Genomic DNA, 23,719 nt, shown 5'->3' with positions numbered 1-23,719 from the left:
GTCAAATTTGTCTTAGTTATTCAAAGTTAAAAAAGACAAAAGGGAAAATGTTTCATCAGCAGTTTTTTTCGTAGCCTATGGAATGAACAATGGGGACTATTTAAATGGGAAAGAGTGAGAAGAAATGGTCTTAATCTGTAAAGCAAGGCATTTTCTAACTTTCCTAAAATCAAAAGTTACGATAAGCGCTGCAGAGACGGACTTCGAAGTCCATATATATCTGGCATATGTGGAGGCTGGTCATGTCATCATTCCTGGATTAAATTCCTCTGAATGTTCCTGAGCGGTGTTTTATATAGAGATATATATATCTGTGGCCGTTAAAGTTGCGGGAACATAGTGTAGCCCAGTGCCAAGCAACAGCTGGGCTGAGTGGTCGTTGGTAGCACCGCGGATGTTCTCTCTTAAGTAACAAGCCTCCTGCCTCACCACAAGCAGGCACTGTTGTTAAGCCTTATATTGTCATACACTGTCATCAGGGTGTTATCTGAAGCAATCATGGTGTAACAACTTCACAAAACCTTTGTAGTTTTGTGTTATGTAGCTACCTCCATAACAAATGGCATATTGTATTGCAGGGCATCCTTGGCTCAGGATTTGCGTTAAAAGTCCAGGAACAGCATCGTCAGAAACACTTTGAGAAAAGAAGGAATCCAGCTGCCAGTCTAATTCAGGTAAATATAAAATCAGTGAAAAGATAACAATAGGTCATTTAAAGTACTTTTTTGGAGCAAGTTTTATTATTTCAATTTGCAAAGTCTTATGGCAATAATGTTACGTTAGAAATACGTTGGAAATAATATTACGTTAGATTGGTTACTTGCATGAAATAAGTTTGTTCAGTGATTCCTGCCTGTTGCCATCATTGTGTATATAACATTTCTAGGCATAGTTTTTGAGTTCTCCTATCCATGCTGAAGAAACCAAGTCGAGGATGTCAATTGCATGCCTGCAGTTAACAAATTACTTGGGAAAATAGAATTGGTCCCTAGACAACACACTGACAGCACAGCACTCTTGCCTATATTAAGCTACTTTTCATCTACTACAGGGTTTAGAGTGCTCCGATGAGTGATATACTTGATAAAAATGAAAAGTGTCCTGCCCAGAGAATTGCTTACACTATCAGTCAATTTAAAAGCTGGGAATGTAGGCACTAGTAATTCCAAAACATCTGAAATTGTCTGAAGTGTTTTCAGCTCCAATATTGACATGATGGTGCAGATCAAAGATTTAGAAAGATTTTGTTAAACAAAAATGGCAAGATATTTGTTAAACAGCTGTTTTGTACGGGGTTTTTTCCTTAACTTGTAGTCCTAGTTAAAAATGAGAAAATCCTCTAAAGAATTATTTTGCAGCAAGCTTTACTCTACTTGATGAACTGGGAAAAAAAAAGGGGGGAAATAATCTTTTAGTATCCCAGTTTATTTTCTTGGGATCACAAGTGTTTTATGCATGCCACTTACACTGATTTTTTAATTCTGAAATTATAAAACCAAATAAAGAATCCGAGCATGAATATAGTAGAGTTCCATGACAAGTTCAGATAGATGTCAGCCTGGAGAAGAGGAGGCTCCGAGGAGACCTCATTGCAGCTTTCCAGTATCTTTCCCCCCCAGAAGGGGGCCTACAAGGGTGCTGGGAGAGGACTTTTTACAAGAGCCTGTAGTGATAGGACAAGGGGTAATGGGTATAAATTGAAATCAGGGAGGTTTAGATTAGATGTCAGGAAGAAATTCTTCACAGAGAGGGTGGTGAGGCACTGGAACAGGTTGCCCAGAGAAGCTGTGGATGCCCCCTCCCTGGCTGTCTTCAAGGCCTGGCTGGATGAGGCTTTGAGCAACCTGGTCTAGTGGAAGGGGTCCCTGCCCATGGCAGGGGGGTTGGAACTAGATGGTCTTTTAGGTCCCTTCCAACCCAAACCATTCTGTGATTCTATGATTCTATGTCAGGCTGTCTTAGAAGCATTCCTAAACTTTGTAAATGTTTTCCATTATTACTGCTTAATTATTATTAAATACTAGATATTTGAGTCTTATTACATAATTGAATAATCAATAAATATAAATGCACTCCTTTTGTATCTATTGTACTGTAGAATGAGTGTCTGGGATATTTTCTAACATGTCTTTTCTGATCTACTTCTTCCAAGTTTGGTTGACAGAGGGAAAAACTCCATAGATTTAGGTTTTGGATGTAGCCCTTATTATGACAGTTTAACCAAAATATTGGTAAGACAGCATGCTAATTAAATCAAGAGTAGCCAGCTGACTGATTTCAGAAAGTGACTCAGTGGGGAAAACCATTGTGAAAGGAAGGCATTTGTGGTGGGATCCCATGATGAAGCCTGTTCAGCATTTACGTGTTCATTTTTATGTTCAGCATTTTCAGTGATCTGGAAATTAATATAAAATTGCTGATGGAGATATTTGCAAATTGCATGAAGCCTTGCAGAATAGGAAATTGAAGGCAGGCAGACAGGAATGAATCCAAGGATGATGTGGGTGACTTTACAGGGTAGAATGATTCCTAACAATTATCTTCTTAATACACCAAATACAAAACTTGATCTAGAAACAATTAATTCAGTCTCTTGCAAGAGGACTCTATGCTAGTTTTAGTGACTCTGGAAAGCATTTGATGAAGGATGACAAATACAGAGGAGAAAGAGTGGGAAAGAAGGGTCAAGAGCTTCATACAAGTTCTCAGTGTTACTCAGCTGGTTTATTACAGTCCTTAGATACAGAACCAGAAAGGTAACAAGTAGGAGAAGGCTGATATTATAACCACTGTGTATGTGGAAAAAATTGTGTCCAGGACTGGAGAAAACTTCATGTTCATAAAAGCAGGATGTGTTTGAACTGCATATCATTGTCTACTGTAACAGTGTCTGGGCTTTTTCAAATTGTCTGTTGTGGATATTGATAATGAATTATCCTGCAAATCAGTGTGCCCTAGTTTATCAGGATAATGTCTATTTTCTAACCGGTTACTCTGTAAAATTTGTCTGTGCTAATTCCTCTGTTGCCATAGACATACTGTCTGCTAGACCCTTTACCTGACTTAAAGATAGCTATGGTATCACTATAGAAAAATTAAATGTTTCATATGGACATACTTTTCTCAGTTTCTTACCTTATAAGAAATATTCATTGTGAATATTATCTGAACTGGAACCTACAGGACTAGTTAATGTAGCAGACAGAAGCATAACAAATATGTCTAGTTATAAACCGAAACGAAAGGGTTTCAGATTAAAAATAATGTGGAGATTTTTGACAGTGAGAATGATCAACTAGTGGAACAATTTACAAAATAAGTGACAGGTTCTCCATCGGTACATGAAGACTAGATATGTGTCTGGGAGATATGCAGTAGAAAAACCCAGGGGATTAGACTCCGTAGAAGAATACCTGGATGACATTTAGTGGTTGACAACATACAGGAGGCACACATAATCAGCTAGCACAAATTAATATAGTTATGCTGACATCAAGGAAGCTGTTCCAGGTTGTAAAACTGAGGAACTGTCTTACCATCTACATGCAGTTATAAAAGTAAACAGTGAATACGTTTTCAATGCTATGCTTTGGTCACTCACCTTTGAAAAGATTTATTTCATGTTTTTAAGCATTTAGCAGTGTTTCAAACTACAGAGAATACGTCACTTTTCTTCTAAAGGATTTTTGTCTGGTTTTCATTATCATTTACAAAATGGATTATGACACTTCCCTAAAGGATTTTTGTCTGGTTTTCATCATCATTTACGAAAGTGTCATAATCCATTTTGTAACCTCAGACTGCAAGTTTGCGTGGGTGTCCCCTATGGACTTGTCACAAATAAATCACTACAATGCTTTTTTGAGCACCTGTTTGTGCTGAATGTATTCTGGTGTCTCCACAAAGCCAGTAACTCTTACTTTCCCATGTAAATCTTACTGTGATTCACAGAAGTTTTGGTAAAATTTTACTGGTCTTTCCTTAACCAACTTAATAGAGCACATCTCAATCTGATCAAAAATCCCCTCTGTCAGTGCGGTGGCATTGTCACTTCATGTTCTTGGTTCCTTTGTGCTTTTCTATTGTTTCCCCATACCAGGCTTCTTGGCGGTTTTATTCTACCGACGCCAGCCGAACAAACCTGACAGCCACCTGGCGATATTATGAAAGTATTCTTCCTCCCCTCAGGCATGTATCAGTGCTATGAATGATAAAAGAAAGCCATGACTTGTATTGGTTACTAATCTGCTTTTCAATTTTTTGTTTCATCCCCTGCTCCCTCTTGCCTTGTTTTTTCTTTTTTACCATATATCCTGCACGTAGTGTGTATGGCGTAGTTATGCGGCTGATGAGAAATCGGTTTCCATTGCTACCTGGAAGCCTCATTTGAAGGCCTTGCATACCTGCAGCCCTACAAAGTAGGTACAAATATGGCAGCTGGTGCTGTTCTCGATGTCTGTTCAAGCTTATAGAGAATTACTATTTGTCTGTTTCGTCTTGTTTTGTCTTCTTAAGTTCTCTCATTAAAAATTTCAACTAACAGATCAGACCCATATTATCTAGGAGCCTAGGACAGTGGGACAAATACCAATTATTGCCATTTATCTCAGCCCAGGCTTTAGAAACATTTTCCCAAAAACCCACTCATATATCAAGGTTAATGTTTCACCCAGTTCCAAATTATCTCTAAGGAAGAAAATATTGTTTCATGCAGAGCTTCTTCCTTGATTTAATGGCATTTTTATGCCTGTGCCTCTATGCAAGCCTATAGCTACAGATCTACCTCTGTGAGGGAAGAGAGCCTCCTGGTATTCTGTGGGTGAATGCACTAGGGAATTTCCTCCTTTTCTTCGTAGATTCTGGTATATTAAGTATTTTCTTAGGGCAAATTATATCCTCAGTCATACCCACAGTCAGTGGAAGATGACTAAAAAGACCTGATGTCAAAGTTTGGCAGATAGGAAATATTTAGATGTCCTAGTCTGGGTGAGAATTCACGGAGCACTGGCAGCCCAAGACTCCTCAATAATTCAGTGAAAGATTTCCCAGAAGGTAGTAAGTTGTCTGACTGAATATGGGGCACAAATCAGGAAGCAAAAGATACTTGATAAAGATCAAAAAGGAGAGTGCTACGAGCCTTCTGGGAAAGCCCTGAGAAGCATCCTAACTGTTGTTATTGCAGACAGTTCAAGAGACTTAGTGGTTTCTCTCAAAGCTGGGTGCTGAACATCCACATGACAGTAAAAAGGTAATCGTGTGCCAAAACGCTCAGCCAAAAAGAGGTTTGGCTGGGTACCCAAAGCTGATCTTTGCATTTTAGAGAGTTGACAAGAACATAACCATACATAATCCATTACCACAACTGTAATTCCAAAATGCTCCAAACCAAAAGGAGCTTTTAGATTAAAAGTTACATGGAATATTGATTTTTGACATACACAAACAGGTTGAAGGCAACATTGGTATAAATGGATGGATATAAAACTACATAATTAATGAAGCTGTATGCCACCTAAAATATTCTAAAATATCACTGTCCCTCAAAAGTGCATCTACTTGTTATTTTAAATAAGCGTATTGCTGTGCTATCCTAAAATTAAACCTTTTCATTTACCAGAGATAACTTTATCTAATAAGAGCCTACAGCTTTCTGTTATATATGTGTCAGCAATGCATTTTGCCTAAGTGCTTTGCCAACTCAGTCTGCAGTGGTATGTACTAAGCATGTTACGCATGTCTAAAAACAACTGAAAAGTTTCTTTTTCAGAAGCATTGTAGTTACGAGTCTTGCTTGAATGTTTTTGTGGTTGCAATGTACCGTGTGTGTTGTACACTGATTAACATACCATATATGTTTATCATATATCTAACTTCATCTGTAACTCAGTAATGTGATTACTATCTGCATAACAAGTATGTTTTTCCTTCCCACCCCCTGACCTGAAGAAAAGAACAAGGGGAAGCTGCTAGCAGGTTTGTAGCTTCTTTTATTTCTTTTATCTGTGAAATCGCTGCTCCTTAATGGTTTTCAGATGTGTCAGGTTCTGTACAGTAGGTTCAGTGAACTGTAACTGTGAACTGATAATAATCACAAACTGCATTTTTTCAACTATCGATAGACTAATGCTGCTGAAATTTGCTTCTTTGTCACAGTTTTCATATGGAAAAACTACAGAATTTTACTTTTCTAGCCATATGTTTTAACTTTGCTGGGGAGCTCAGTTCAAACAGCAGCAGAGTAGTGAGTGGACCAGACTCCCCAGACCCTGCTCCTGGGAAAAGACGTGGCCCCTGGCTTCTGGCCGCAAACATGCTCGCAGTTTCCAGGAATCACAGTGAAGGTTACAGGCGTATACTTGAATTTGGCTTTGCAAACAGGCCCCCCAATCCTTTGTCACAGGGGAGGACACCTCGATGGGGGCTGGTTGGATGTCACCTTGGCAAGAGTCCGTACTGCCCTGAGCGAGCATCCTCAAGGCTTCCCCAGTGCCACGTCCCTCTGTTTCCTAACCTGTTCCTGCCACCTCCCCCCAAGGAGCGTTTGGGAAATGGCAGGTGGGGAGAAAGCACCACTGCAGTGGGTCACCTGGCAGCTTAAATAAGCCCCACCGCCGCCAGCCGGGAGGGCAGGTGGGGTTGCCACCCAGCCTGGATGCCGGCTGAGGACCTACAGCACTAGGTCCTAGGTGGGTTGCCATCCTACCTGCATGCCTACAGCACGCAGAGGCAGGCCTTGGCAGGGCTGTCTTTGCTGGGTAAATAAAACCCTGGAGATTCACGTCCTAAGGCAGTAAGGAGGAACTGCTGCTTTTTGCTGTGCTTACAGCTCAAATCCTCAGGGACAGAAAAGGACTCGGTGGCTACAAGAGAATTTACACTACCTCCAAAACTCCAAAACCTCACTCACACTCAGGGGTGTAATACCTTCACAGCGATGACCCATGTCCCCATTCCACTTTCCAGATTTCCCCTCCGGCACCTGACTCCATCCTTGTCCCCGATGTGCACATAACTGCTGTTAGTGTTTCAGTAACTCCAGGGGACTGGATTTGCTCTGAGATGTCCCTCCAGAGCACTTCACCTGCTGTCAGTTCTGCGACTTTTCATATACGTTACCTCTGTAGGCTTGCCACATACCGATCTCATTAAATTATTACAGCCTGATCAGAACTTCTTGCATTCGCCAGCCACATTTCCTACTCTTTCAACAGCAGCATTTAAAATCGACTTCAGATTTTTTAAAGGTGAGGCTGAAGTTGGCAGTAAATGAGCACGTACCTCCAAAACAGTGATTTGTGCAGGGGGGAGAGGTTATTCCCAGTTGTACCTGCGAGCGCTTAGAGAGACAAATTTAGTTACAATGAGTACAAGCTAGATGCAAAAAAAAACCAACAACACAGCTATCAAATTTATATTACATGCTCCATGTTAGTGATAACTGTTGTGGTTTTAAAAGTGGTCAGTGATTTAGCCAGATTTTTTAAACTTTATTTTCACTGAGTGAAAGACGTTTGTTGCTTCTGAAACTTGCAACTAATATGTGCACTGCCGCAAATTAGTGTGGGTATGAAAATGAACTAGTCAGCTCCTGAGGGTCTGCAGTAAAAACCCTACAGACCACTCAGTGCCTTTTAAAAAAGGTGTGTTTTGTCGGTGGCTGTTTGTCGTTCTTACGCTGGTATATTGCTGTATGTTTGTGTCACTTAAAATACGTGTGGTGTATGTGGTCTTTTGTGGTAAAAATGGAAGTGCAAACTGCTGCAACCTACTTCGAGATAACTGTCCTCGACTGTTTAACTCCGTCCTTACGGCAATGCTGAGTGACTTGCATGGGATGCTATGTGAACTAAGTAACCTGCTTCTTGTTTCACTCTTTAAATGAAGATGTGTTTGCACATGTAGTGCATTGGATTGCTTTCTGAATATGCTCTCTGCTCTCTACTCCTTTCTAATAACAGTGGGGAAAACCTTTTCTTACTTTAGGTAAAATTAATTATTTTCTTTCCTACCAAAATGACTGATATTTACAGAAATGAATTCTTGCGTTTTGTCATGTATAGCCCTACAGTCTTTCATTAGGTAACTAAATGTTGCTGTTCTGAGAGAGCTGTGCTTATGAGGCTGTAGCTTCATACTGATTTTAAGAAAAATATCTATGTTGTGTTTATCAAAATACACAAGTATTCTAATTAAACATTTGTCAAAAGTAATGGTAGAGAACCTCTCTGATGTATCCATGCTGTAACTGATATATTTCTATAAATCAGTGCTAGAGTTCTGCAAGTCATTTTAAGAAGCCTGTATGTTAAATTCTCCCTATCTACAAATGCACACACTGAATGCAAATAATATTTATTTTTGTTCAATTATACGAGGTTGAAATTCTTCCTGTGCAGGAAACTAGATCAAGATGAATGATGAATCTTACAACATCCTGAGAGCATAAGCAGTCTTAAGCTCTGTGTAAGACGTGCATTGGGTGTCTGCAAAGAATGAATGTCACCCATCTAGTGTTGTAACTAGTGAGCCTGAATATGAATTCCCTATTCAGACAACTCTTCCTATACAATAAGGTGGAGTTTTGCCAGTATAGGAGCTTTGGGGAAAAACTGTTCCCTGCTCTGAGGGAAACAAGTAAATTTTACTCTGGAATTCTCCCTATCTCCTATATCGTATGTTTCTAAAAATACATTCAATGTAAACTTTCTGCATGCGCCATATGAAAAAGAAATTGCCAGTGATGCAGAATCTAACTCGAGGTGGAAAGCCTAACCCCTTACCTAGCAGTGGAATGCTTAGTAACATGGTCCTCTATCTCCCCTCACTCCTAGTAAGCTTTGTAGTAATAAACAGAAGCTCTTCAGGATGTACACCCCTCGGAAACATAGGTATTCAGCATCCTGCCTATTCACATGATGTTTGAGAATGCCAACTAACATCAGGTGCATGATTCATTTACTTCCCTTCCTCAGTGCTTTAAAGTGCCTTACTTCTCCAAAGGAGGTTTCTTAATTTATTTATTTTTAAGTGCTTGTAATTAACTTGCTTGTTGCCTGCAATGACATTAATACAACGGCAATAATACCAGTTCTTTGAAACTCATCCGGTTGGACAATTGCAGTGTGCAGCACGCCGCGGTTTGCCGAAGCCTGGTTCCCCTTCTCTGCCTGAGACTTGAACTTTTGGAATGCGTTACCCTGCAGAGATCTAAAACTGGGGGTGAATATTTGGGTAAAGACATTTCCCCAAGTCCAAGAGGATTTTTATAACCATGGCAGTTGAGTTCTCCATTTAAAATTAGTGGGGAATATTAAGCTATAACTTGTTAGGCAATACCAACAGTCAATATGTGCAATTGTTGTTGAGAAGAATCCCCTTGGACACAGCCCATGGAAGCTGTGCCTGCATCCTGTACAGGAAGGTAGAGGAATGCATGTGAAATCAACCATCCGCTTCAGCTGAATTCTGTGGAAATTGTGTCTCTTACCAAAAATGGTAATTCCTAGATGGATGGATCTTACGGGAAGAAACCCTTGATTTATAACTAAAGCTTACTACTTTTTTTCTCTTATTTTTTAAAAATAATTTGAAAGACAATAGAAGTACAAACTGATGATAGAAAATGCAGATAAAAAATAGTTTCTCTTCATCTGGAAACTGTTTTGAAAAAGGAGAAAAATACACAAAACCCATTAACTTAATTTATTTTTCCTACTGTTTGACAATTGAACCTTAATACATTGTGTCCCTAAAATTCTTGTTATTACTCATTGAAGGTATGAGATATAACACATTTCTTGGGTTCATACTCCTAGCATGAGACTGGTGGAGAAGTCTTGAAGGTTTGAACTTCAGTTCTCAACTTGCTATCCTTTGCATTTGCATTTGTTCAAGTTAGCTTACTTGCAGTAACGTCATCTGTAGGCTTGGTAAGAACCAACATATGTATTTATTTGAAGTGAACTGTGAAAATTGGCATGTACATTAGATTGCTGTTGTTGGTCATGGGTGATAATTTTTGGCAGCTTAAGTTTCTGCCTCAGCTCAAGATCCAAAGCATTCTCCTGCACCTTCAGGCCCTATAGTTACTTCTGATTCTTTTCAATTTCGTCCTGTTCCCAATTTCGCCAGCCTGCTCAGTCTGAAAAGCTGAAAAGCAAGTTGTAAACTGGGACTAGTAGCAAGCAGTAGTGCTGCAGGTATGAGGCTGTAGCAGTGCAGGGTATAAACTTGACCAGAAATGCAGGAAGGTAGGCAGGGAAATAGGGGAGTGGTACTGGGAGGCAAAGAGATGCTCAGTTAACCAAAAAATATAGGAAGATGAGCCATGGAAGACAGAGTGAGCTGTGAGTAGGGGAGAGAAAAATCAAAGATTTGTAGGCATTTATCAATTAAAACAAAATCTTTTCCAAGTCTAGATATTTGGTCCAGCAGAGAAGTGTTCATTCCTCTCCAGTGATGCTACACTGACCTCTAGTGTCACTAAACACCTATTCCTTCATAAATCAAAGGTGGAAAAGAGAATTTAAAAAAAAAAAAAAAAACCACTAGTAAGCCCTTTGCTATCCCAGGGAAATGAACGGCTCATGCATGTACTGATGGGAAGAATAAGCAGCAAGATCCTACAACTGACCTTCCAGAAGGCAAACAAATAGAGAAAAGTCACTTGCTGCTTTCCCACAGGTGCCAGTTGTAATTGATTTCCACTAAAAGATGCTTCAAAGCTCCGGTGTTATCAATATATCCCACAGCTTGCAACCTGCAAGAATAGAGGAGCAGTAGGTCCAAAGTCTCTTTACCATTGCAACAGAGGGTTGTAATAGAAAGGAAATATGTACACATACCAATCTGGGATAAATCATGTAGGGTACAAGAAATGATGGACAGACAGTCATCTGAAAGAATGCAGAGACGACTGAAGACAGCTCTGGTTCTCTCAGCTCCTTGTCATTTAGTTCTGATTCAGGAATATGTGTAATTTCAGAAAGCTTTTAGAGACCCATTTTCCTCATTCTTTCTCATGTTTTTTGCCTCTTTGATCAACATTCAACTTAAAGTTTGGGAGTACTTACAGGTATATGGGAATTTCCAGTGGCCATTAACAGGTTTACATTAATTCAAGGGATTTCCTTTCGATATTGTGTAAAAAGAGAGGAAGAAAGGGAAGAGAGAAAAATATAATAGGCTAGGTCCTGCAAGAGGTGAAGGTGGACAGTGCTAATCCAACCAGCATTAAATCAGAGTACAGGGCCCCAAAGGCTTCAGTGGTTGCTGATTCAAGTGCAGAATGCCCAAAGATGCTTGAAAGGGGATGAAATTATCTCCATTCTGTATCTCTAACACCGTCTCTACCACTATTGCAACAGAGTCAAGAGCCCAGAACTATATAGCCTATAAGGAAAGGGACTTTCCCAGGAGGAAAAAGCCTGGTCAGGGTGCCCTGAAATGCTGATTCAGCTATTCCTTCATGTTCTGTTATTTGTCATATATAGAAGAGCCCCATGGCAGCGTGCCCCCCAGGACAGCAGCTTTCTTCTCCCACACTTGAAGCCTCTGCTGCTGCAAGTCATACAGTTTGACTGAGTAGGACCCAGTGACTTCATGAACATTTCCCACCAGTCTCAGAATAGGAACAGGGATCCAAGAAGGGAAGAACTGCTATAACCAGTGTCTTGGGAGAAACTCTCAGGATGCAAAATAGAGTTTCCAAACCACGCTTCCTTCAGAGGCTGCGTTTCTCTTCACGACGCAGCATCCTCCGCATGGACCCTTGGCATGCCATTACATTGCCATTGCTACAAAGCGGATTCCTTTTTTTTCCTTTTTTTTTTGTAAGTATGAGGTCTGCATTTTAAATTAATATTTTCATTCTCAGTGTTGCACTTTTGAAAAATGTCTCTAGTACAGATGAAGTGTCTACTGTTCCTTTCACCATTGCCTCATTGCTTTGATTTGGAGAACTAAAGATATTCAGGTTAAGTAGCCATTGTGTACCATTCAGCTTTTATAAATGAAATAACCATGTGTACAAATAATTTAAAGGCAGCCGTTGCTTTCATTAGTACAAATTAATTGACAGAACAGAACGTATGCTTTTTTTTTTTAATTTTCTTTTTTATTTTGGATCAGTGGGATTATAAAAAATACAGTCCATATTGATTGGGTTTATGGCTATTTTATCAATTTTCCTTCCATTTTAATTAGTGCAACAGGAAGAGAGCAGTCCAGAAACTTTTTTACTCTAATATTTGTCACAAAAAATTATAATTTGATTTCATGCTTCAATAGTAAACACAATTTGAGTCATAAGAGGAGTTAAAAAAACACGGGGGACACATGCCTAGGAACAATACCTATAATAAGAAGTCCATTTTGATTCTGTTGCTCATGCTGTATAGTATGACAGTGCAATAATGTGGTTAATAAATATCTTACAGCTTGTATTTTCATTAAGTTGTACAGTGCAAAAGATTCCTGAGCTGAAATGTAATTCAGTCTTGAAATGTAATTTGTATTGAAAATTAAATTTTAGAACTCCCTCTTATTTTTCAAATAGTAGGTCCTGTGGTTCTTTTGTATTGCATATGCAACAGCACACAGTACTGCTGGTCTGGGTAACAATTTGCAATGGAAATAGATAACATTTCCAGCACCATGATGTGTTTATTTCAACAATTGCTTACTTTGGGCAAGGGAAGAAGGGGATTACATTCTGAAATTATAGTAAAGGTATTCTTTCAAGTGATTCAACATGCCATATAGAAATACATTTATCTAATAATCTTTCTATTGATGTGCTCATTTTTTAGCATTCTTGAAAATTATCTCATTATAAGCTTCCCAGCATGTGCTCTGCCTGCTACAAACTGCATCCTTTCTGCTCTCAGTGATATTTGTATTCAGAATAAAATGCTTATGCTATGCTATGCTATTCTACACTATGCTATGCTATGCATGGACAAAGATATTTGATTATCTCAGCATTTCACAGCCACAGAAGTTTGTAACTACTGTCCATTTCATGTAATTGCATATTAACACTGTATTTTCAGAGTGCAGTAGGTTAAACATCTAAGAACCACATAGTCCATGTTATCATTAGTTAATTAGCTGCAGAATTCATTTATGTTGAAAATATCTTACGGGCATGCTGAAGTGCATTTAACTTTCTAAAAACTCTGCAAGTACTGGGAACTGTCTTGACTCCAAGTACAATTATAATTTGCAGGTAGGCAGTCTTTGCTATAGGTGTTTTAAAAGCACCCCTAAAGCCTATGCCAGGGCAGTAGGACTGCAAGACCCAGTAGCACCATACCATGAGCAGCTACTACACTGCTCCCATCATCTCTCCCCTTGCAAGAACAGGATCACTGATCAAGTGATCACCATTGCCCTGTACAGACAATTGAACTTAACCCCGTAGATAAAACAAGGTTTCTGAATCTTGGTATTAGACTTCCTTTCTGTTTCCCCCTTGTGCCTTCTGCTAAGAAGAGACAAACTAAGGCAAAAATGTTAAATAATGAAAAAGAGTAAGCAGATGGTCACACTGACCATAGGTTGTTCATCAGATATATCTGAACATGAACAAAGGTAATTTAAGCACTGGGAAGTAGGAAATCTACATATCCCACTTTTGGCTGACTGGTGGGGAGGATTATAAACGCAGGAGAGAAAAAAATCAGCTTACAATTGGCCAACTACAGGAGCACAGGGCCACCATTGATCCAGCAGTCAGTCATGAGCTTGGCTGGGGTCTTGTACCTGTCCTAAAGTGCCTGTCCGATACCACCCGCAGGTAGTCAGCTCCCAGCTTCATCTCCAGCAATGACTTTAGTGAGCACACAGCATATCATTACATTTCCATTGACCGGCCATCACGCTGTTTCTTGGATGTTTTGTTAATTTTGGTTTTGTCTCGCCCAAGTAAGTGCTGTAACAAGGAATTCTAGATATGAGTGATCACTAACAATGCGTATGAAATGTTGAAGTGCCACATCTTGAAAATGCATGAATATACTAACAGTATTTTTGCCTGTTTAAAAAAATAAAAAATAAACAAACAATACTACATGGCATGCAGTAATAATAGAATACATTTTGTTCTTGTTTATCTAAAGAGATCGCCAGAAATGCACTGAGCTGGGCTGACTAAGATAGCGAATAAACCTATTTAAAATTCAAGAAGTAGAAAAAAATCTTAGCGATTAGTCTATAATAATTGGGTGAAATTTGTTTCTATTTCTTAATTTTAATTTCCTTTACAAGGTTAATCTGTACTGTAAGATAGACTGCCATCGATAATGCCTCTATCAAAAAACAATTACATCAAATCAGTTTCATCCCCATATGAAATATATTCAATGAAAATGAAAGTGTGTAAGAAACAGATTCATATTATGGAGGACTTTTAGAAATTATTTTCGGTTATCATACGATAGGTAAAAGAAGAGAGTGGAGGAACTATGAAATAAAATACATTTCTCTTCTTCACAGTCAAAAGCTAAGTTTTAAGGAGCGGGTCCGGATGGCCAGCCCACGAGGTCAAAGTATAAAGAACAGGCAGTCTTCAGTCGGAGATCGCCGGTCACCAAGTGCCGACATCGCCACCGAGAGCAGCCCAACCAAAGTCCAGAAGAGCTGGAGCTTCAACGACCGAACCCGCTTCAGGCCCTCCCTGCGGCTGAAGAGCTCACAGCCCAAACCTGTCATCGACGGTAGGAGTTTTTCATGCCCTGTTTGTCGTTGTGCCTGCTCATGGTCTTGCACACCTGAACTGTGAATGTGACCCGTTTGTGGGAAGCAGAAAGAATTGTTACTTGGGGGCAGAGACACAAGAAAGCTATAGCCTGCTGCAAAGAGCGTGCCAGCGTGATCGGTTTTTTCTTTAATAAGAAATCATGTGTCAGTGGTGTGTAGGGTACAACTGATGGAAAAGGGAGTCACTACGGAAAATCGGGGGTGAGCTAAATGTATCTCACAGATTTAGCTGCAGCAGCTCTGCCGTCACGGCCCCTCTCCCACGGTGGGGCACAGCTGCTGCCCAAATCTCTCGCTGGTGGGCCAAGCCGCCCTGCCTGCGCCTTTGCCAGACGAGAGCACAGCTACGGCACCGGCCCCTCAGGCAGAGGAGCTTGCCGAGGAGCTGCGAGGTGCGATCACCTGCCACCAGGAGATACGCCACTGGGTGCTTCAAGTTTCACAGCGTTGTCACTAGTTCGGTAAGGCAGGTGGCTTCAGCAAACAAAACCAGAGTTATTTCTTTTATGTTATTGCTTTCTAAAGGGTATTTTAGATGTAGGAAGAACTCCTAACATGTGAAGAAGTGCATCTTTGTGAAAGTGGCTCGCTGACCCCACAGCAGGCAAGAGCATAGCCTTTCCCGCACACTGCCATCCGTGGTGCCCCTCTCTGCCCCCCCTTTGCTAACTACAGTGCCCTCTGGCATTAAACTAACCAGTGTTCAGGCAAAGATCCTCATCTGCAAAAGCTTGCCAAAACAGAGACAGTAACTTCCCTAACTAGGGTGTCCCAAAGCAGGTGAGAGCAGCCCCCAGACAGGCAGGAGCTGAGAGCACCGGGTGAACCCGACCCCTGTAAAGAACGGGTCCTGCGCCGAAAGACTTACTCACACAGCTCTGGGGGTACCGCTGCCCCAGTGGATTTGGATGTGGGTTTCTCCATTGACGTTTTTCCCAACTTATGAACATTTTGTTCTTTCTTGTGGTACCCCCAGGTAGAAAATAAGGGAAACAAACTGATTGGCTACAACAGGAGGCAGTGACCCTGCCTGTGTGGGAATGGTACCATGTAAATCATTTGATCCAAGTAAAGAGATATAACTTTAAACTCTTTCTATAATGGCAATAATGCATGCTATATCCAACAATTATGGTATAAGTAATTAGGCAGTAGTGCGATTTTGGCATCTGCTTCCTTTTTAAGAGCACATAGTATCACAGACACGTAGATTGCAAAATACAAATTGAACTGAAATGCCCCATCACTCAGCTGAGGACATCCTACGTAGCACATCTCTTCAGGAAAAGCCTGGGTAAATAAACATTTCCTGGAGGGCGAACAAGACAAACCAGCAGTGTTTGCTAAGGTCATTGTTCCAGGCCAGCCCTCCCTCATGGAGATCTCTCAGACACACAAATCCTGATTTTGGCTGTGCTACAGTGAGCTCCTGGGGTGTACCAGCCACCAGGCTGCTATCCAGGCCACTCACCGCTCCTCGCTCCATTCTGGGGCATGGGCCCTGGCTCGTGTCCCACGGCAGCTGCGGCGCAGGGTCTGTGTGACGCTGGCCAGGGTCTCACACAGCCGTGGAGCTGGGACAAGGCCATGTGCTCCACAATGGGAAGTGAGAAATGTTCTAAGTACCAGAGCGGGGTTGAAGCTACCCTGTCTCAATTTAGGCTTCTTATGTAATCGCTTATATAGCACAAGTGTCTCCCCAAAACCATGCCAGAAGTGATTTCATAGGTTAAACCCCCATAACTCGCACTGTGCCTGAAAGTGACCTAAGAAGAGAGTAATTTGTTGAGCACACTCCTGGGGTATCAGCGCCTCTCTTCTGCTGCAGCCCTGCAGCCTGCACCTCACTCCAGCATCCGTCTGGTTTTCCAGCAGCCCATTTGTCACAGAAACATTTCCTCAGTGTGTCCTCTATTTTGTTCTGTACATATTGTCATTAATAGCGATGATCTGCACGAGAAGATTGTGTTCTCTCTTATCCTCTCCCTCTCATGGAAAAGGTGGCATGAACAGCACCTTGGGTATAACTGTAGATCAAAGATAATAACAACAACAGAGCGGGCACTGCTGTGCGTAAACCCTTAAAGATCTTCCTGCTCCTCGGGGGCAAGCACAGCCTGTTTCCTGGTCAGCCATTTCCAGCTACTGGTCCACCCTTATGAACTGGGGCCAACAGATAGTACCAATTTCTCATCTGTGGCAGAAGGAACAGCTTCCATTGTCTCCAGCTTTTAGGCAAATGCCAAGTTTCCACTCTGGGACCTCATCCAGCTACTTCTAGGACTGGTATCATCAGAGAGATGTCCAGTGTGCTCACTGCTGAGAGGCAGCTCCCTGCTGCCTTACCCAGTCCATTGCAGGAAAAGTCAGGCACTACCAACCTTGAATTTTTTTTCTGTGTATTACCGATTTCATAGTTCGATTTGCTTTCTCCATATGACAGCACAATGAAAAGGATGTGGAGATGCTGTATTTACTTCAAAACATCTTGCATTTTTCACTGGATAAAAAAACAGTATTTGCAGCATTTTATTAATATCTCTCAGTTGCCAGGTCCTCCAGTTTCCTCCTTGAGATATTCTCTGGCCAAATGATTGATTGTTTTGGTGAGCTGATCTTCAAGACAAACTAGAAGCCACCCCTTTCTGGATGAAAGTCTGGACACAAAACCATCCCTGTGAACAACCAGTCCTTCTGGTGATTCTTACCTCTGTAGCATGTTTGGGGGCAGGGGAATAAAGGACACTTGCAATAGACCTTTTGGACAGTAACAACATAGTACCAGGTACCTAGTCCAGCGTCAAAGCTTCATATCAGTAATCTAATGAAAAAATAATAAACTCTGGCTGTGAACTTCCCTTTCCAAAAGAGAAGAGACTCAGATATTTGCTTGATTTTTCTTTCACTGTATGGGATTTGAGGTTGTAAATGATCCTCTGTTAGCACAGCCAGGGGAGGAACTACCTTGCTATGAAGGTGAGGTGCACTGAACTCAGTGTAGAAATAAAGCAAAGAACCAATTATATATGCAGAGGATTCAGAAAGGAAGAGGCATTGTTAGCATAGAGGATGGTCTAAGGCAGATAGATAATCAACACAGCGACTTTGCAGGGCTGACCGAGTTCTGATAAAAGACATGGTTGGTATCTGGGCCAAAACCACCAGAAAGAGACTGCTGGCAAAACTAAACATTAGAAATTAGAAATTGCCCTGTAAAGGGTGGTTTCTAATCCAGACGGGAATTTATGGAGGCAGCGAGGAGGCTAACGTGATTGAAAATGTAGTAGCCTTCCTCTTTAGCTACTTGGTAACAAAAGCTTACTAACACTCCCCTGCTGCGTATGAAAACCACAGAAGAAGAGTTTCTTGGCAGCAAGAAAAACACTTAAGCTGGCCACAGGTATCTCCCAAAAGGATTTTGGCATAGCAGCCTTAGAACAGTATGATCAAAACTCTTGCACAAATGGCTTTATTTATGGGTAGCAACAGTCCCTTGAAACTGCCCATGCTATTGCCAAAGTGGGCTTGGCTGGCAGTGGCAGCAATTATTTCGGCTACATACGTGCATTTGCAAACGGAATCCAAACCTGATATCTTTGGTGGCATGGCTGCAGATGCTTTCTGGAGCATTTAACAGCGCAGGGGAGCGAAACTGAAAATCAAGACTTGCATAATCTGCTTTTAAATCCATGTTCAGGCACTGGTGATATGTGGCTCCCAACTCTCTCTTGCTGAAGAGGAGACCCTGAACAAATTAACGAAGGTGCCAGGATGCTGTGTTTCCAATCTCTGTTAGCAGTCTAATAGGGAGATATCAGGATCAAGCAGTTCAAAAGGAAATCTTAACCCATCAAGAATGGCAAATCGTGAAACTGTACAAAGCTCACACTTAAAAGGATACAAGAATGGCATAGGGTCATGTAAGAGGCTTCCCCAAAGGGATAGCCACATGGGTGAAGGTGCTGCCTGACCTCGGGGCCTCACACAGCCACCCCCGTACCTGTACACAAAGGGAGCCAGGAGCTACCTCTGGCCGCAAGGCTCCCTCATGCAGGATGGCTCGTGTCCCTCCTCCAAAACCAGCGAAACCGCAGCCAAACTGCCCATGGGGAACGGCCCCTGGCACATGAGAATACCCACTGGCAGGGGCTGAACCCATGCCAGAGTCTGTGCAGCGATTAAACAGTACAGGAAATCTCATGCCTTTGCTTCAGGCGCTGTGCCCATGCCTTGCAGTCTGTAGTGTAAATCCAGCCATGGAGACTCACCTCACAAAATCTCTCCTTTGCAGACACTGGTGTTTCTGTCCTGGGTTTTGGGTTTTTTTTTACTTACCTCACTTTCTGAGGAACTGAACCTTTCTCCTTAAATCATGCTCCTGTCTTGCACCACCACAGCTGAAGTAGTGAACTGATATTAGGTTGTGGATGCAGTTCTCAGTGAGGGACCAAATTGTCCTATTATACTTGTTTTCTACTGTCCCATGCTTCTAAGCCTCTGCATGAGTTATTGTGCCTTTACTGTAACCTAGAGACATTGTGTGGCTTTTTGAATAAAACATCAAAAGCCTTCAGCACTGGAGATATTGCAAACATATTTCATTTGATTAATTAAAGCGAACTCTCTAAGGAAATATTTGATTTCTTGCACCATCTCTGAACATTATACGCTCACACGACCTCTAGCCTTTCATTCCCTACTGAGTATTTGCACAAAATCCTCAGGGTAGAGTATATTATAAGAGCCATGGAAAGAATGCAGCTGTGCATTTCAGCCCCCGTGTCCTCAATTACTACCATGTAATTTATGTATTGCAAAAATGACAAGCGTTCCTTTTGGTAGCACAAACATCCTGACCTTGTATAAGGTTCACTTGATGTGGTGAAGGTCCTGAGTTTGGGTTTTTTCACATCTCAGTTACCTTAAATTTGCTGATTCAAAATGAAGCTGCACAGTGCCAAAACAAAGCTGCTCAATTTGTATAAGCCTCATACGATGGGACTAAATGTCGTTTTATTAGCAGTATATCAATTTGTGCTAGACCGGAGATGTATTTTCTTGTGATGGTGTGTCTGATGATAGAGCTCTCATTTATTACCACTGTCACTGTAATTAATCAAGATCTGGCATTCTGATCTAAGTTCCAAGTCACTTTTTCATTTGGTGTAAATATGTACAGGCCATTGGTTTTGAGGCATTATTTTAGTTTATTCGAACCAAGAACCTGGCCATATGGGTCCATAATTGAGTTTCTCTGTGATACGTCCTGAAGAACTTGCTATGCACTGTTGCTGGCTGGACTGAGCACTTACTCGGTGGTCATAGGTGAATGGTTAGCAAGCTCAGCTCTGTGAGGGACAGCAGCAGACCACCACACGGAATTATGATTTGCATGGATTTCAGATAACCTCACCTGCAGTGACTAGTCAACCAATGAGTTAAGAAGTCATTTTGAGAGGACGCTCATAAAAAATCCCAACCACTCACACCAAATCTGACATGTTTGAGGAATGTTTTCAATCTTCATGGCTTTTTAAAATACAGGAGTCTCCTGTGGCTACCTGAATCTAAAGCTGCCGTCCTCCTCTCTCCCTTTGCTCACAGCTACCGTCTCCTTCAAACACAGGACCTGGAAATCTCCCAGGGTGCAGGACCTCTGTAGACCTTATGGAATGTCAGACATCATATCCACTAATGTGTGCCACAAGGTCTCGCAGGGAGACAAGTCAATTAAGTGTGACATTTAGCTCATTAGTCCACAGTTCCACATCTTATCACACGTATATGCAATTTCTTCTACAGTTTTAACCTTGTATGCAGTGTATATAAAATAACAGGGATGTGTGTCTAAACATATACTGAAATTATACCTTTATAATCACCTAGCATTTCTCTTTCTTACTGTTCTCACGTGGCCATCTAAACTGGCTGGCTAATGTGCCACTATTTATAACAAGATCAGCCATTTTAACTGCACAATTATTGTGCCTATAATGAATTGTTTTTAGAAAGTCTCCTGGTCCTCCATATCATCACTCAAAACGAAAAGGACTCCTTTTTAATTAAGTAGTGGGAGCTGTTCCATGAAATATTGCCAGTGCAGAAAATTTTTGAGAAGTTAAATAATAACTAAAGATAATTGAGAGTTGTTAGAAGGGAATGCTAGAATTTTAGATATTTGGAACTTGCCTGCATTATATGATAATTAATATAAATTAGGTTTCTGACCTCAAAAAATTGCACTTACAAAGAAAGGAGACTACACAATTATATCCAGAATCTGAAAAAACTTTCCACTAATCCTGTCTTCCATTTTGGCCAATTCTGAGCTTTTTTATAAATGCTTTCACATATAAAATGTCATTAGGGATATTCTTTGTGATATTCTACTTCATACTGCACTGCTGCTACTCAATTCACATTCTGCTGTCCTCTTCTCTTCCCCATCTGGAAAGTTTTGCCTTTTTCAGGAGAAGGACAAGGGAGAAAGGAACGGGCTCTGCATACAGCCCTACTGCACTCCTCTGAGGTACCGCCTGCAGGGTAGAGCCTCGGCTTGTGCAGAAGGGAGAGGGAGCTCCTACAAGCTCCTGCAGAAGTGCTTCTCCTTCCAGAGCAAACAGTTTCTTTCCTTTCCTGAGAAATGGCTTTCCAGCATGGAAATGTGAACCTTTTCATAAAAGCTCCCTGTAAACAGTGTTTTCCAATGTTGTCATCTTTATTCCCTCTGTTTTAATTTTGCCACTTGAACACTGTTGTGTACTACCAGGGATTTTTCTATCGTTTTCTAGACAAATATTAAGCATATAACATTTAATTTTAATGAAATTTATAGCATATAAATTTCAAAGAAAATCACTCCTAGGGGTAGTGAAGGGAATTTGTATTCATGGTTCAACAAACAGGAAAATAATGAGAGCTTGTGAAGAGGTGAGAAGTTTCATGAAACAAATTCAAACAAAGGCACTAGGCTGAGACACATTTCATTCTGATAAAGGGAAATTATATGAATTGCATAGATATAAACCATGAAGATGTTTGTACTTAGAGTCATTTTTGAGGGAAAAAAGTAACTGAGATTTTGTGAAACATTCTGTGCATTATGACATTGGAGCCTTCAACATCAGAAGGGTATGGACCGGTTGGAGCGAGTCCAGAGGAGGCCACGAAGATGCTCAGAGGGCTGGAGCACCTCTGCTATGGGGACAGGCTGAGAGAGTTGGGCTTGTTCAGCCTGGAGAAGAGAAGGCTCCGGGGAGACCTTATTGCAGCCTTCCAGTACCTGAAGGGGCTACAAGGAAGCTGGGGGGGACTTTTTACAAGGGCCTGTAGTGACAGGACAAGGGGTAACGGGTTTAAATTGAAAGTGGGGAGGTTTAGATTAGATATCAAGAAGAAGTTCTTCCTGGAGAGGGTGGTGAGGCACTGGAACAGGTTGCCCAGAGAAGCTGTGGATGCCCCATCCCTGGAAGTGCTCAAGGCCAGGCTGGATGAGGCTTTGAGCAACCTGGTCTAGCGGAAGGGGTCCCTGCCTGTGGCAGGGGGGGTGGAACTAGATGGTCTTTTAGGTCCCTTCCAACCCAAACCATTCTATGATTGTGAAAATACTAAAAAATACATACACAATATCTCCAATTTTTAGAGACTATAGGCTAAATCCCAAAATGCCCACAGCAAATGCTCAGGGTGAAGAAATGTACTTCAAAGGCAGTGTAAAGTTGAGTGAAATGCACCCACCTGTAGGCGACCCAGGCATTACCCAGAGCAGCATAACAGAGCCCCTGCATTGCTTGCAAAAGGGGCTAAAAGAACAGAATAATGAGAGTATTAAGCTGCCAGCATTTGCTTCTTGAACAAGAGGGCCCATCTGAGCTCAGCAGCCACTTAAGAGCAAGGCAGCTGCCTGGGCACCCCTGCTGCGGCAGACCTGTGTATTGGCATCTCCCACAGGAACAACCTGCCCTCCAAAAGCTTTGGATTTATGTTGCACTTCACTTGCCCAGAAATTAGATGCACTGAATTCTCCACTCCTTTTCTTTCTGACCACTTGTGCAGAAAATGAGCTTGGAGATGAGCATGTCACGTTGGGGTGCCCTGCACTCCTGCCCAAGGCAGTCAGAGCAGCTCTGTGCTCCGATGAGGCTGCCAAATGGGGTGGGAACAGGGGTGGAAATGCATTATGAATTGTTGAGACTTCAATTCCCAAGTTAACTCTGCATTTTGAATGATAGTTATAAACTATGGCTTGATGAAACTCATCACCTGTGAAAATTAGGCCACCATCCATTTTCCACCTTGAACCATGCATTACAATGAAAATCAATCAGAGTCTTCTTCCAAATCAGTGCTTTTTTTACCAAGTTGACACAACACAGTGCTGTAGCATGAATAATTCAGTCATATGCAGACTATCAACTTCAGGCACGTATTTAGGTTTGGCCATGTCTAAAAGATGAGTACTCGCATGCAGCCCAGAAAGCCAACCGTATCCTGGGCTGTATCCAGAGAAGTGTGGCCATCAGGTCGAGGGAGGGGATTCTGCCACTCTACTCTGCTCTTGTGAGACCCCACCTGGAGTGCTGCGTCCAGCTGTGGAGCCCTCAATATCAGAAGGATATAGACTGGTTGGAGCGAGTCCAGAGGAGGCCACGAAGATGCTCAGAGGGCTGGAGCACCTCTGCTATGGGGACAGGCTGAGAGAATTGGGCTTGTTCAGCCTGGAGAAGAGAAGGCTCCGGGGAGACCTTATAGCACCTTCCAGTACCTGAAGGGGCTACAAGGAAGCTGGGGGGGACTTTTTACAAGGGCCTGTATAATGACAGGACAAGGGGTAACGGGGTTAATTTGAAAGTGGGGAGGTTTAGATTAGATATCAGGAAGAAGTTCTTCCTGGAGAGGGTGGCGCTGGCATGGCACAGGTTGCCCAGAGAAGCTGTGGATGCCCCATCCCTGGAAGTGT

The 23,719-nt window shown here is 41.7% G+C and overlaps 1 protein-coding gene across 1 annotated transcript in view; it reads left to right on the top strand.

Moving 5' to 3' along the window:
• LOC104514848 (potassium voltage-gated channel subfamily KQT member 5) overlaps nucleotides 1-23,719 on the top strand; it is a gene marked incomplete at its 3' end in the record, with an annotated part of 57,988 nt that overhangs the window by 29,782 nt on the left and 4,487 nt on the right. The window contains exons 5-8 of the mRNA XM_010158637.1: nucleotides 579-674; nucleotides 4,324-4,418; nucleotides 5,947-5,973; nucleotides 14,497-14,717. Of these exons, the coding sequence (XP_010156939.1) occupies nucleotides 579-674; nucleotides 4,324-4,418; nucleotides 5,947-5,973; nucleotides 14,497-14,717 (439 nt within the window). The remainder of the gene's footprint in view (nucleotides 1-578; nucleotides 675-4,323; nucleotides 4,419-5,946; nucleotides 5,974-14,496; nucleotides 14,718-23,719) is intronic.

Source organism: Eurypyga helias, unplaced genomic scaffold (assembly GCF_000690775.1).
Source record: "Eurypyga helias isolate BGI_N326 unplaced genomic scaffold, ASM69077v1 scaffold39109, whole genome shotgun sequence".
NCBI lineage: Eukaryota > Metazoa > Chordata > Aves > Eurypygiformes > Eurypygidae > Eurypyga > Eurypyga helias.
The sequence above is the reverse complement of the archived record's forward strand: the minus strand, read 5'-3'. Positions and strand labels throughout refer to the sequence as shown.